Raw genomic sequence first — 14,506 nt, forward strand, 5'->3', positions numbered from 1 at the left:
CTCGACATCTCCAATTATTCCCAGTGTACACTCACCGGAAATAACGTGGTTGAAGATTTCGGCAGGTTGGAGTTTTTGGCAGGACACCGGCCTGCACACCGGACATCCTTCTACAATCTGGGGGAGGAGCCAGGCTCTGCACCGCCCCCTACCGGGCATGCCGGACACAGCACTTCCGGGAATATCGCCGACATATACCTCCACTCCTCCGCACCATACATGATATCACCGACATATACTGCCACATTGTATCATTATATACATGTTCTAGCACCCGTTAATTTAACAGGCTTAATGTCTAGTAATAATAATAATAATCCAATAGTATTCGTTTCTCTTTACTCCCCAGTGCCTGCAAACAGCACATATAACATTCGTTTTGGGTGGACTGAACCTTTAACCCCGCCAATTACAGAGTTTGTCCAAATAAATGCTGCTTATACATTGCCAGCGTCCTGATGCAATTCAGTAATCCGGAGTGAATTATGTTAGTAAATGGGTGTCTTACAATTGCAAACGAAACTTCTGTAACTCAGATATTGATTTGTTCTTTCTCATAGATCTTAGCTGCAGACAAAACAAAGGATTTCACAAGTTTAATTTAAACCTCATCAAGGAAAGTTATAACTTACAGCACTTCAGGTCCACTGGCTCCATGGAAAACAAGATCGGGTAACGTTGTTAGCTTCTGATTGCCACTGAGGAGTCTAATAGATAAAAAGTTCAAGAAATGAATATTATACAATGAAAACACGCTGCAGATCAGAAGGTTTTAGGAACTCACAATTCATGTACATTCGTTCCATTGAAAGCATAGTTCTCTATTTCTTCTATATCGTTCTGCACAAGCCATCTAGAAAAGAAAAAAAAGGAAATTATATTCATCTGAATTGAAATATCCAGGGCCGGGACAAGGGGTGGGCAGGAGGGAGGGGTAGGGGGGCTGCCCTGGGCACTGTGGTATGCGAAGAAGGGGGGCACCACAAAGAGATTGAGGGGGAGGGGATTTGTGTTGGAAGGGGGCTTTTGAGGGGCAGCAGGGGATATTGTTTAAGATGGGGAATTTAGGGGGGGGTGGTAATAGGGGGGATTTAGGGGGATTTGTGTTGGGAGGGGGGGGGAGAGGATTTGTGCTAGGAAGGAGGAATTGGGGGGAAATTGTGCTGGCAGGGGGGATTTGAAGTGTGTGTGTGTGTGTGGGGGGAGAGATGTGCACTACGAGGGGGAATTTTAGGGGTAGAGGATTTGTGCTAGGAGGGGGGATTTTTTTTGAGCTGGGGGGATTTGGGGGATGGGGGGCAAGAGAGGGGGATTTGAAGTGTGTGTGTGTGTGTGTGGGGGGGGGGGGGGGGGGAGAGATGTGCACTACGAGGGGAAATTTTAGGGGTAGAGGATCTTTTGCTAGGAGGGGGGATTTTTTTTAAGCTGGGGGGGATTTGGGGGATGCGGGGCAAGAGAGGGGGGATTTGAAGTGTGTGTGTGAGGGGGGATGTGTACTACGAGGGGAAATTATAGGGGTAGAGGATTTGTGCTTGGAGGGGGGATTTTTTTTAAGCTGGGGAGGATTTGGGGGATGGGGGGCAAGAGAGGGGGATTTGAAATGTGTGTGAATGTGTGTGTGGGGGGGAGATGTGCACTACGAGGGGACATTTTAGGGGTAGAGGATTTGTGCTAGGAGGGGGGATTTTTTTTTAAGCTGGGAAGGATTTGGGGGATGGGGGGCAAGAGAGGGGGATTTGAAGTGTGTGTGTGTGTGTGTGTGTGGGGGGGGGGGGGAGATGTGCACTACGAGGGGAAATTATAGGGGTAGAGGATTTGTGCTAGGAGGGGGGATTTTTTTTAAGCTGGGGAGGATTTGGGGGATGGGGGGCAAGAGAGGGGGATTTGAAGTGTGTGTGTGTGTGGAGGGGAGATGTGCACTACGAGGGGACATTTTAGGGGTAGAGGATTTGTGCTAGGAGGGGGGATTTTTTTTTTTAAACTGGGGGGGATTTGGGGGATGGGGGCAAGAGGGGGGATTTCAGCAGGGGGGATAATTTGTACTGGGAGGAGGGGGAATGTATGCTTAGGGGTAAACATGCAGATTAGTGCTCTTTGTTTTTCTGGGGGAATTGTTGCTGACACATAATGCTCATATATCTGGAGTGGGGCTCAGTTTGGCATGTTCACCCTGGGCTCTAGATGACGTTGTCCCGACACTGGAAATATCGATGTTACTGGTAAAGAACATATGAGCTCAGAACAAGGGAAATAGTGGAGAAAAAATAAGGGTTTTCTTAAAGTGACACATCCACTACTTAACCACTTCTGGACCAGAAGGATTTAGCCCCCTATTGGCCAGGCCATTTTTTGCGACACGGCACTGCATTACTGTAACTGACAATTGCGCGGTCGTGCGAAGCTGTACCCAAATAAAATTGATGTCCTTTTTTTCCCACAAATAGAGCTTTCTTTTGGTGGTATTTGATAACCTCTGCAGTTTTTATTATTTGCACTATAAACAAAAAAAAGAGCGGCAGCACTCACACAGCCCCAGACCATGACACTCCCACCACCATGCTTGACTGTAGGTAAGACAGTACTTCTCACCTGGTTGCCGCCACACACGCTTGACACCATCTGAACCAAATACGTTTATCTTGGTCTCATCAGACCACAGGACATGGTTCCAGTAATCCATGTTCTTAGTCCGCTTGTCTTCAGCAAACTGTTTGCGGGCTTTCTTGTGCATCATCTTTAGAAGAGGCTTCCTTGTGGGAGGACAGCCATGCAGACCAATTTGATGCAGTGTGCAGTGTATGGTCTGAGCACTAACAGGCTGACCCCCCACCCCTTCAACCTCTGCAGCAATGCTGGCAGCACTCATACGTCTATTTCCCAAAGACAACCTCTGGATATTACACTGAGCTTGTGGACTCAACCTCTTTGGTCGACCATGGCGAGGCCTGTTCTGAGTGGAACCTCTCCTGTTAAACCACTGTATGGTCTTGGCCACCATGCTGCAGCTCAGTTTCAGGGTCTTTGCAATCTTCTTATAGCCTAGGCCATCTTTATGTAGAGAAACTATTTTTTTTTCAGATCCTCAGAGAGTTCTTTGCCATGAGGTGCCATGTTGAACTTCCAGTGACCAGTATAAGAGAGTGAGAGCGATAACACCAAATTTACCACACCTGCTCCCCATTCACACCTGAGACCTTGTAACACTAACAAGTCACATGACATTGGGGAGGGAAAATGGCTGGATGGGCCCAATTTGGACATTTTGACTTAGGGGTATACTCACTTTTGTTGCCAGTAGTTTAGACATTAATGGCTGTGTGTTGAGTTATTTTAAGGGGACAGCAGATTTACACTGTTATACAAGCTGTACACTCGCTACTTTACATTGTAGCAAAGTGTCATTTCTTCAGTGTTGTCACATGAAAAGATATAATAAAATATTTACAAAAATATGAGGGGTGTACTCACTTTTGTGAGATACTGTAGATACCTTCTTGCATCAAAACTCCTGATGAAGTGGACTGCGATCCATGAAACGCGTAAAGTCTTTAGAATGCCAATATATGAGTACGACTTGTGTTAACTGCTTAAGAATCCCCCCATGTGCATATACTATGGCAGGGTGGCCCTTAAGCGCAAAATAACGTACCTGCACGTGATTCCTCTGATCGGCTCTGGAGCGCACGCGTGCCCTGCCGGAGTCCTGCTCCCACTGTGATTGGACACAGCGGGAGTCAATCAGTGGGTCCAGCGGCTGCTATGGCCCCAGGGACCCACTGCTCATTTACAGGAGAGGCAGAACACCGGTCTGTCTATGTATACAAGGCAGACCCCCATTCTGTGAGGGGTGTCTGAATCCCCATTCAGACACAGCATTCCCCCCACAGTTAGAAAGCACTTCCTAGAGCACACTTAACCCTTTGATCGCCCCTGATGTTAACCTCTTCCCTGCCAGTGTCATTTATACAGTGACAGTGCATTTTTTTTTTGCGCTGATCACTGTATTGATGTCACTGGTCCCCAAAAAGTGTTACTTTAGTGTCAGATTTTTCGCAGCCCCGCTAAAAATCGCTGATCGCTAACCATTACTAGTAAAAACAATAAAAAAAATTAAAAGTCCATAAATCTTTCCCCTAGTTTGTAGACGCGATAACTTTTGTGCAAACCAATCAATATACGCTTATTAGGATTTTTTTTTACCAACAATATGTAGCAGAATACTTTTTTTTTCAGAATTCTCGCTCTTTTTTTGTTTATAGCGCAAAATCTAAAAATGGCACAGGTGATCAAATACCACCAAAGAAAGCTCTATTTGTGGGGGAAAAAAATAAATTTTTTTTTCAGGTACAGTGTCGCACAACCGCGCAATTGTTAATTAAAGCAACGCTGTGCCGTGTCCTAAAAAACGGACTGGTCAGGAAGGGGGTAAAACCTTCCATAGCTGAAGTGGTAATCTTATTTTTCATGTATATACTATCATGTACTAGAACAATTGTATTTGCTTCATTATAATTATTATAATTCATTTATAATTATAATTTATATGTCAGCTCTTTATTTTTAATACATGTCTTTATTATAAACTGTTATCATGTATTTCTATGGTTATGGAATGTTTGAATAGGATCCTTTAACCACTTGCCGACTGCCTAATGCCGATCTACGTCGGCAGTCAGCCCCTCACAGGCAAAGTGACGTAGGGCTACGTCACTAGCTTGTGAGGGTCTAGGGAGCGAGCGCGCGCCCCCGGAGGCGCGCTCCCGCTCCCGCGTGGTCACGGACCCCCCCGCGCGTGTGACCAGCGGACCCAATGTCCGCCGGTCACTCGGCGATCGGGGGAGAGGGAGAAAGTCAGGCGGCTTGTGTAAACAAGCTGCCTGTCATTCTCCTCGCTGTAAAGACACTGATAAAACGGATCTAGTATGTAGATCCGTTGATCAGTGTCCTTACAGCTCAAGCCACAGCCAATGACAGTAGAAAGCACGCCCCTAGGGATACACACAGCCCCTCCCTTCCAAATAAAGTTAACCCCTTCACAACCAGTGTATTTTTACAGTAACAGTGCATATGTATAGCACTGATTACTGTAGAAATGTCACTGGTAACCCCAAAAGTGTCACAAATGTCAGTCAAGGGTCCGATCTGTCCACCCCAATGTCGCAGTACAACAAAAAAATTTGCAGATCGCCGCCATTACGCGTTAAAAAAAAAAAACAACAAAAATGACAAAAATCTTTCCCTTTGTTAGTAAACGCGATAACTTTTGCGCAAACCAATCAAAATACGCTTTTTGCGATTTTTTTTTTACCAAACATATGTAGCATAAAACAATTTGGCCGAAAATTTTAAAAAATTTTGATTTTTACTTTTTTTTTTGGGGGGAATTTCATATAAAAAAATGTGAAAAATATTGTTATTTTTTGCAAAATTGACGCTTTTTTTTTGTTTATAGCGCGTGATCAAAAAATCGCACAGGTGATCAAATACCACCAAAAGAAAGCTCTGTTTGTGGGAAAAAAAGGACGTCAAATTCGTTTAGGTACAGCGTTGCACGACCGCGCAATTGTCCGTTAAATTCACGCAGTGCCGAATCGCAAAATACCCCCTGGTCAGGAAGGGGGTAAAATCTTCCGGGGCTTAAGTGGTTAATAAATTGATCACTTTTTGTACTTTATGGAATTCTACAGTGACTTGCCTCATTCAAAGTCCCATGACCGCTGCCATTTTTTTTGTATGTAAAATTAGTGATGGAGGCATGCCACAGCAGATGCTTCAGGTCTTAATTTCTTTGTTTCCATATCTTTCCTTGGCCATAGACAGTATCTGAATACTGCCACATAACCACATGGCACAGCTCTCCGTGGTATTCTCCTTTAACCTCTTGCCGACCGCCCACCATAGTATTACTGCGGCAGGACGGCTCGGCTGCGAAAAATCACATAGAACTATGTGATTTCGTGCACGAGGTCTCGGCGGCACGCGCGCGCCACTAGAGCCGCACTCCCACTGTGTTTAGACACAGCGGGAGGCGGGCTGCAGGAGGAGTGGCGGCAATTGCTGCCGGCCTCCTGCGATCGTCAGATAAACTGACAGAAGACCCGCCTGCTTATGTAAACAAAGCAGGCGAGTCTTCTGTCAGACAGGCATGGAGAGAGATCAGAAGTTTCAGCTAAGCTACAACCCCGATCTCTCTGTGCTTGTCACAGAACCTACCCCCACACAGTTAGTAAGCATATTTAGGTAAACATTAACCCCTTTGATCACCCCCAGTGTTAACCTCTTCCCTGCCAGTGTCATTTATACAGTACCAGTGTACTATATAGGATCACAGGTCTCTATGGTCATTCCATAAGCCCCTCCCCCCACAGTTAGTAAACACTCCCCATGGCTCACATTTAACCCTTCGATCACCCCTAGGTTAACCCCTGCCCTGCCAGTGTCATTATTACAGTAACAGTGCATATTATTTAGCACTGATTACTGTAGTAATGTCACTGGTCCCCAAAAAGTGTCAAAAATGTCAGTTAGGGGCCCGATCTGTCTGCCGCAATGTCGCAGTTCCCACTAAAAAAACGCTGATCGCCACCATTACTAATAAAAACAAAAAAATAAATAAAAATTCCAAAAATCTATTCTGTCGTTTGTAAACGCTATAACTTTTGCGCAAACCAATTAAAATACTCTTTTTGGGATTTTTTGTTTTTATACCAAAAATATGTAGCAGAATACACATTGGCCTAAACTGATAAAAAAAATTAGATTTTTTTTTACATTTTTTTTTTTTTGGGAATGTTTTATAGCAGAATGTAAAAAATATGGCATTTTTTTCAAAATTGTCGCTCTTTGTTTGTTTATAGCGCAAAGTCTAAAAACTGCAGAGGTGATCAAATACCACCAAAAGAAATCTCTATTTGTGGGAAAAAAAGGACATCAATTGTATTTGGGTACAGCGTCGCACGACTGCGCTATTTTTCGTTATAGTAACGCAGTGCCGAATCACAAAAAAATGGCCTGGTCATTAAGGGGGGAAAACATTCCGGAGCTGAAGTGGTTAAGCCCCGGTTGTTTTAAAAATATGTCCCTAGGGGTGGGTCTCTGACAGTCTGGGCTCACAGGAAGTGTGTTTAATGTCACTGGCTGGGGGGCAGCCCTGGAGATAGAGGCGCAGAAATGCGTCTTCCATGCAGGACCGTCTTTTATCAGCACAGGGTTGCACAGCTGTTGCATGCATCTCCATACCAGTGTCCCATTCATTTCTATTGGGACATGTGACTGCATGGGCACAGCTGCTGTGTCCTAATATAACATGCGGGTGAGTGCGGGTGAGTCCTGTATGTGTTTGGGGACCCACACCTGACGTTACCCTTAAATTATACTTACAATCGGACACTTTCATTACTCAGCCCAGAAAATGCATTTCTTTTAATCTTCTTTATATTGATATTGTCTTGAATATCCCTGGAAAAATATTGCACATGTCACTATAGAAAAAAAAATCAGTGGCTAATTCTAGTGCAGTTACAAAAATATAATATATAGGGGGTGTAAAAATGGTTTTCCCGCTCTCAGTTTGTTGCCTCCAACTTTAATACAGTAGAACTAAAGGCAAAAAAATTTTTTTTTTTTTTTTCATTTTAGACACAGTGGGGTTGATTTACTAAAGGCAAACAGACTGTGCACTGCACTTTGCAAAGTGTAGTTGCTCCGGAGCTTAGTAAATGAGGGGAAGCTCTGCTGACTTCCGTCATCCAATCATGTGCAAGCAAAAATGCTGTTTTTTTTTTTTTTTTTTGTCTTGCACTTGATTGGGTATTCTTTACAAAGTGAAGCTTTACCTCATTTACTGAGCTCCAGATCAGCTGTACTTGCAAGATGCAACTGCACTTTTCAAAGTGCACAGTCCAAAATGCCTTTAGTAAATCAATCACAGGGAGAGAGGGTTATAACTCCTCTCAGTTGTTTTTATTTTTGCTAACTGTGTCCTATTGGGGAGATTTTCCATCACTTCCTGTCCCATAACCAAAACAGGAAGTGAGAAAAAATCGCTGGTTGAAGTGAATGAATATCTGGTTGTCCTGAGAACTAGTGTCCCCATTGGAAGATTACCTTTCTTTAGAATTTTTTTATTTTTTCACTTTTACTTTTGGTGATGATGGCAAACAAGACATATAGACAGGGTGAATCCCCCCTAATGAGGGCACAGACTGCACAGGTGTTCTAATCCCTCTCCCTCTCCAGAAACTAAAAAAAAATGTTGCCTTTAGTTATACTTTATTTGAGGGTTCTCCACACTTTTTAGTATGAGGGCCAGAGCGTATATTTTACAAATATTCACGGGCTGAAAAAAAAATATATTTTTTAAATGATTGAATATGTGATTCTTTTTGTAATCAGTGTGATATAATTCAGAACAACAGATAAAAGAACTATAATAAAAGAATGGAGTCTTACACTAGTGTCTATCTGTCAGGGAAATCATATGCACGGTCATGCATGAAGACGCGCACGAAGATTTGCACATGCTCATAATAATTCTCGATTGACAACTAGACGCTCCCTAACTTGTGTAAATGCACATGAGCATAAACGTGAGAGTACATGGATACTTGCCTATTTAAAGTGGCTCCAGAGACCAAAGGATGACTGAGTTGCCGTCAGCTTCTACCGTTTGTGACCTGATCCTGTACTTCCCGGCTTGTCTTTTCCCTGTTTTTTTCCTGATACCCCATTGCTGATTCTGGCTTGTGACCTGACCCTGCCTTCTGCCCCCTGTTTTGGTACCTTGCTCGTCTGATATTGATCCTGGCCTGGCCCTGGCTCTGCTTTGTTCCTGATTCTGCTGCCCGGCTGATACTGACTCTTGTCTGCCTGACCACCCGAGATCTTGCATCTGCCTGCTTGCAAACCCACGTATTGCTTGCTGTTTTGTACCTACTACAGTGCCTCCACATCTGCCAGAGCATCCTACATTGGTCTGCTGGCCAGCATGCTTGCTGCCCGTGGCTCCGCACCTGCTGCTGTGTCTTCACATCTCATCAGTCTGTCTGCTGCTTGGCACCTGCTGCAAGGTTCTTCTGGCCAGGATCTCCTTCAAGGCACCTATGTCATTCTGTGCCCTGTTATACCCTGTCTTCACCTCCAGGAGAAACAGGGCAGGAGGTGTAAGGGGAAGCCCTCTCGATAGCTCAGGCTCGACCAGGTATGTGGCATCTATCTATCTATCTATCTATCTATCTATCTATCTATCTATCTATCTATCTATCTATCTATCTATCTATCTATCTATCTATCTATCTATCTATCTATCTATCTATCTACCTATCTATCTATCTATCTATCTATCTATCTATCTATCTATCTATCTATCTATCTATCTATCTATCTATCTATCTATCTATCTATCTATCTATCTATCTATCTATCTATCTATCTATCTATCTATCTATCTATCTATCTATCTATCTATCTATCCAATTGGGACTATTCTCATGTACAACAGTGGTAAAGCTGGGCCCCAGCTCTAGCCGGCTGAAGAGTTAGGACTAAAGACTGTTCCTTTACAGCTGCTACAAAGAGACCTTCCTCTATTGCTTGTGTTAAGAGGTATCTCTTAGGGAACATGTCACTTACTGTAGAGTGCACTCTAGACTAGTTATAGAATTATTATTCACATTGCATAATTGCAGTTAAAGCTTATATACAGTGTTTATTGCTGACTTTGTTAATTCATGAGTTAATCCCAGTCTAGTGGTACTGATCTCTATTCTAAATTACCTTGGCATAATGATTATACTGTCTAGCGGACTGTGTCTGAATCCATCCTCTGTGTGTTCATTTAATTTCAAACCACCATTTATTTTAACCTGTACCAATAAATTGTTTTCATTTAAGACAAAACCAAAGAAATTCCCAGTTCAATTTACCAACCAGCCTAAGACCAACCAAAGTATCCTGTCTAACAGTATGTGTTAAAAACAGGGGTTTAGTCTGCACGCATTTGTAAATAAATGTGTAAGCTACAGAGCAACGTCAAGGCACCCTATTCTCTGTAGTTCTAACTCTAAATTTTTAGAGCATTTACAGTGAAAGCACATGCATCATCATGGATAGATAGAGGGCAGGTGAGCTACTTGCTGCAAAGGCCAGTTTGAATACTGGTGAGGAGACACTGGACACCTTTGCCGCCCTGTGCCTTTAAGGAGCGGTGGGTTCCCTCCAGGCTCACCTGCCCTCTGCCTATCCATTATAATGAATGTGCTTCTACTATTGAGGGTCTCAAAATTTAGAGCTAGGACTACAGAAAATGGGGGGGCCTTGACGGGACTCTGTGGCTCTTGAAGAACTCCCAATTTTCCTCCGTGTTCTTTGTTCCCAGGGTTCTATCCCATTTGATATTTTCTAGCAGCGAGCGCAGTTTTGGGAAATTGGCTCTTTTGAAATTCAGTGTTCTTATATTACCCTTATGTTTAATATTACTATGATTAATGCTGAAACTAATTGACCTATGGTCACTGTTTCCTAATTTGCCCCGTATTTCTATATCCGTGAGCAGGTCTGTATTGTTGGTAATCAGTAGGTCAAGTACCGCATTGTTTCTTGTGGGTGCATTCACCATCTGACCCATGAAATTGTCCTGCAAAACATTTAGGAACTGCCGAGCCTTGGCTGAATGCGCGGTTCCTTCTGCCCAGTCTATATCTGGATAATTAAAGTCCCCCATTATAATGGTTGTTTGCAGGCTGGTTGGTAAGTTGAGCTGGGAATTTTCTCTGGTTTTGTTTTGCATGCGTTGCCCTTTCATGGGCTCCTTGCTGCAAAGGCCAGTTATAGGTGAGGACAGTGGCCATTTGTTTGTACTATTGATTTAATTTACCACTAAACGGTCTTGTGTCTCTTTCCTGGTACTAATTCACAAACGAGTTCAAGGTGTCTATACTGGTGTTCTTATAAATGCTTGTGTTAACTTTCATTCAACCAGGAGTGTCAGAGGAGCTGAGGGTGTTCTTGGAGTTGAGGCACAGAACAGAGAACCCAAATTACCAAGCGGTTCCTTGGGGGGTAATGCTACATCTCTGTCTGTCTGTCTGTCTGTCTGTCTGTCTGTCTGTCTGTCTGTCTGTCTGTCTGTCTGTCTGTCTGTCTGTCTGTCTATCTATCTATCTATCTATCTATCTATCTATCTATCTATCTATCTATCTATCTATCTATCTATCTATCTATCTATCTATCTATCTATCTATCTATCTATCTATCTATCTATCTATCTATCTATCTATCTATCTATCCCCCTGACCTGTCTGTTTCTCCACCCCTATACCTGTCCATGTATTTGATGGCATCTGCATTATATTAATAAAGAGCTGAGGCAGAAGTTTTACTTTTTCTTAAACTCCATGTTCTGCCATTCTTTCCCATTTTCTGACATGATTAAATATTTAGCAAAAGTGCTTAAAACTTACAGAAATACTATTTCGAGAGACTGTATCCTGGAAACCGCGGGGATAATATGTATTCCGGTGTTGTATATAAACCTAAAAGGAAAAGATAAAATTGAAAATGAAGTTTCCGATGAATCCTCCTAAATGCAGCTCATCACTTAATAAGTACGTATCCCGGCTAAAATGCAATTAAACCACACAAGCACTATTTTCTTGATAGGTGGCTTAATGATGAAGTATTAGAGGGTTGCTGATCTTGCTGTATTATAGGAGATCTCCACGGAGAAGGTTATAATGAAATACCCTGAACTCCCTCCTATAATAAGAGTATTACATTTTGGAAAATACCCCAGGTGTTATAATTACAGTATCCATAGGATAGCTGTTAAATTCACAATGCAATTGACGAAATAATTCCCCTCTAGACAACATTATGAGAATATATACATTATACTCCCAATTTTCAGCGCAGTAATATGTGTGCATTAATTTGGGTACTGTGGGCTCCGTGTGAATTATTTAGGAATGAAAAGGCTGAAGCAGCTTGTGCCTTGTATATTTGGGTTCTTAAGAAACAATTAGTCAGCGTGTGTTTGGAATACCTTAACCAGGGAGCGATTAAACCTAAAATACATAATTTCGTTTCTGTAGCATAGCCTGACAAGTCTGGTAACTGCTAAAGGGTATTTCACCCCTAACGATGAACTTCTCTTATTTGATCCCTTGTGAACTATTAACCACTTGACCTCCAGAAGGTTTTACCCCTTTAACCACTTCTGGACCGGAAGATTTTCCCCCTTAAAGCGGAGTTCCGGCCTCAAAATCGATAATATCGATTTTGGGCCATACGCTTGCTGAGGGCAACCTGAAAAAGAAATGGATACTGGCGTTTTTTTTTTTGGGTCACTTACCTTATTATAGAAGAAAATATTCTCACCTTCCTTCCACTTCCTCCCTCTGCGGCCACGGCCCGCGCCGTCACTTCCGGTTTGCGATGACTCCTGGGAGCTGAACGTCATCGCTCCCAGGAGTCAATGCGCCTGCACCGGCCCCGCTCGTCACTTCCGGTGCAGGCATGGCATTCACTGCTAAACAGCTTCTGGGCATGCCCAGAACTTTGCAGGGATGCCGCGCCTGCACCGGAACTGACGAGCGGGGCCGGTGCGTTGCGGTGCAGTGCATTGTAGGACTCCAACGTCACAGAAGAGGACACGAAGAAGGACGCTGCTACTTCAGCTGCCCACACCTGAGATGGCAGCGATGGAGAAGAAATTTTCAAGGTAAGTATTTCTTCTTACAGGTAAGTGCGACCCCGGACAGTACAGAGGCTATCCATTATGGAATGCACTAGCCCTGACTGTCCCGGGGGTATTTTAAGCTCAAATTGACCCCCGAGGCTGGAACTCCGCTTTAATGACCAGGCCATATTTTGCAATTCGGCACTGCGCTACTTTAACGGACAATTGCATGGTCGTGCGACGCTGTACCCAAATAAAATTGATGTTCTTTTTTCCCACAAATAGAGCTTTCTTTTGGTGGTATTTTATCACAGTGCGATTTTTATTTTTTGCGCTATAAACAAAAAAATAGCGACAATTCAAAAAAAATATATATATATTTTTCACTTTCTGCTATATAACATTTAAAAAAAAATAAAAATCAACATTTTTTAACATTTTAGGCCATTTTTGTTTTCAGCTACATATTTTTGGTAAAAAAAAATCGCAATAAGCGTATTTTGATTGGTTTGCGCAAATGTCATCGCGTCCACTAACTACAGGAAAGATTTATGTCATTTTTATTGTTTTGTTTTTTTACTAGTAATGGCGGCGATCTGTGATTTTTAGTGGAACTCTGACATTGTGGCGGACAGATCGGACCCCTAACTGACATTTTTGACACTTTTGGGGGGACCAGTGACATTACTACAGTAATCAGTGCTAAAAATATGCACTGTTACTGTAATAATGACACTGGCAGGGAAGGGGTTAACACTGTGGGTGATCAAGAAGTTAAATGTGAGCCTAGGGGAGGGATTCTAACTGTGGGGAGGCGTGGCTTGTGAAATGATTATCAAGACCTGTGATCCTATATAGAAGTATCACAGGAGCTCTGTGATCATTTCAGAGAGAAGAACAGTTAGCTGTGTTTACAACAGCTGACCGTTCTGCTCTCTCAGTGGGGAACGATCGCGGGTGGCAGGCAGCAATCGGAACCGCCTGCCCCGTGCAACAGAGTCCCCACTGCCGAGTGGGGGTGGAAACCCGCGCTCGCCCCCTAGCTGCAGGCACGCGACCAACGTAGGTCTACGTCGGTTCGCGCAGGAGGGCCGCACTGCCGCAGTAAAAAGGCGGCGGGTGGTCGAGATCCGGTTAATGACAGAACATATTTTGCTATTTAACCTTGTGCTACTTTAACTGGTAATTGCTCGGTCTTGTAACACTGTACCCAAATGGAATTTATATAATTATTTTTCACACAAATACAGCTTTCTTTGGGTGGAATTTGCTTACCACTGGGTTTTTATTTCATATTATATAAATTAAAAAAGCCAGAAAAGTTTGAAAAAAAAATATTTTCTACTTTCTGTTATAAAACATATACAATAAAATCAAATGTTTTCAAAAATGTAGTCCAAAATGTATTCTGCTACATGTTGCATGTGCGGGCAGTAATCGGGACTGATCCGGCTAACACCGCATCTTTGGGGACACTTTACTATTGGGGACACTAGTATAGTTCTGACTGTAAAGATACCAGAGAAAGATACAGACGCACGCCACAGCTGAGATAAGATTATGAAGGGCATTTTTCCATCGTCAGTCCAGACAGACAGGGAACAGGTAGACAGGTTCAAGCGGTGTTCCAGCCTCCCCTCAAAAAATTAAAAGTCAACAGCTACACATACTGTAGCTGCTGACTTTTAATATTAGGACACTTACCTGTCCTGGAGTCCAGCGATGTCGGCACCCCAGTCGATGTTTCCATCGGCTGTCGGGTGCTGCCGCCGCCATTGCTGGTAAGGGAACCCGGCAGTGAAGCCTTGCGGCTTCACGGGTGGGTCCCTA

General features: G+C 43.3%; 1 protein-coding gene across 1 annotated transcript in view; it reads right to left on the minus strand.

Annotated features, from left to right (window-relative positions):
* LOC309551730 (follicle-stimulating hormone receptor-like) overlaps window positions 1–14,506 on the minus strand; it is a 236,587-nt gene that overhangs the window by 24,104 nt on the left and 197,977 nt on the right. The window contains exons 5-8 of the mRNA XM_082252415.1: window positions 11,460–11,531; window positions 7,381–7,458; window positions 785–853; window positions 633–707 (exon numbers count right to left, since the gene is read on the minus strand). Coding sequence (XP_082108541.1) covers window positions 633–707; window positions 785–853; window positions 7,381–7,458; window positions 11,460–11,531 — 294 coding nt within the window. The remainder of the gene's footprint in view (window positions 1–632; window positions 708–784; window positions 854–7,380; window positions 7,459–11,459; window positions 11,532–14,506) is intronic.

This window comes from Pelophylax lessonae (assembly GCF_965119305.1).
Source record: "Pelophylax lessonae genome assembly, chromosome: 3".
NCBI classification, from domain to species: Eukaryota; Metazoa; Chordata; class Amphibia; order Anura; family Ranidae; genus Pelophylax; species Pelophylax lessonae.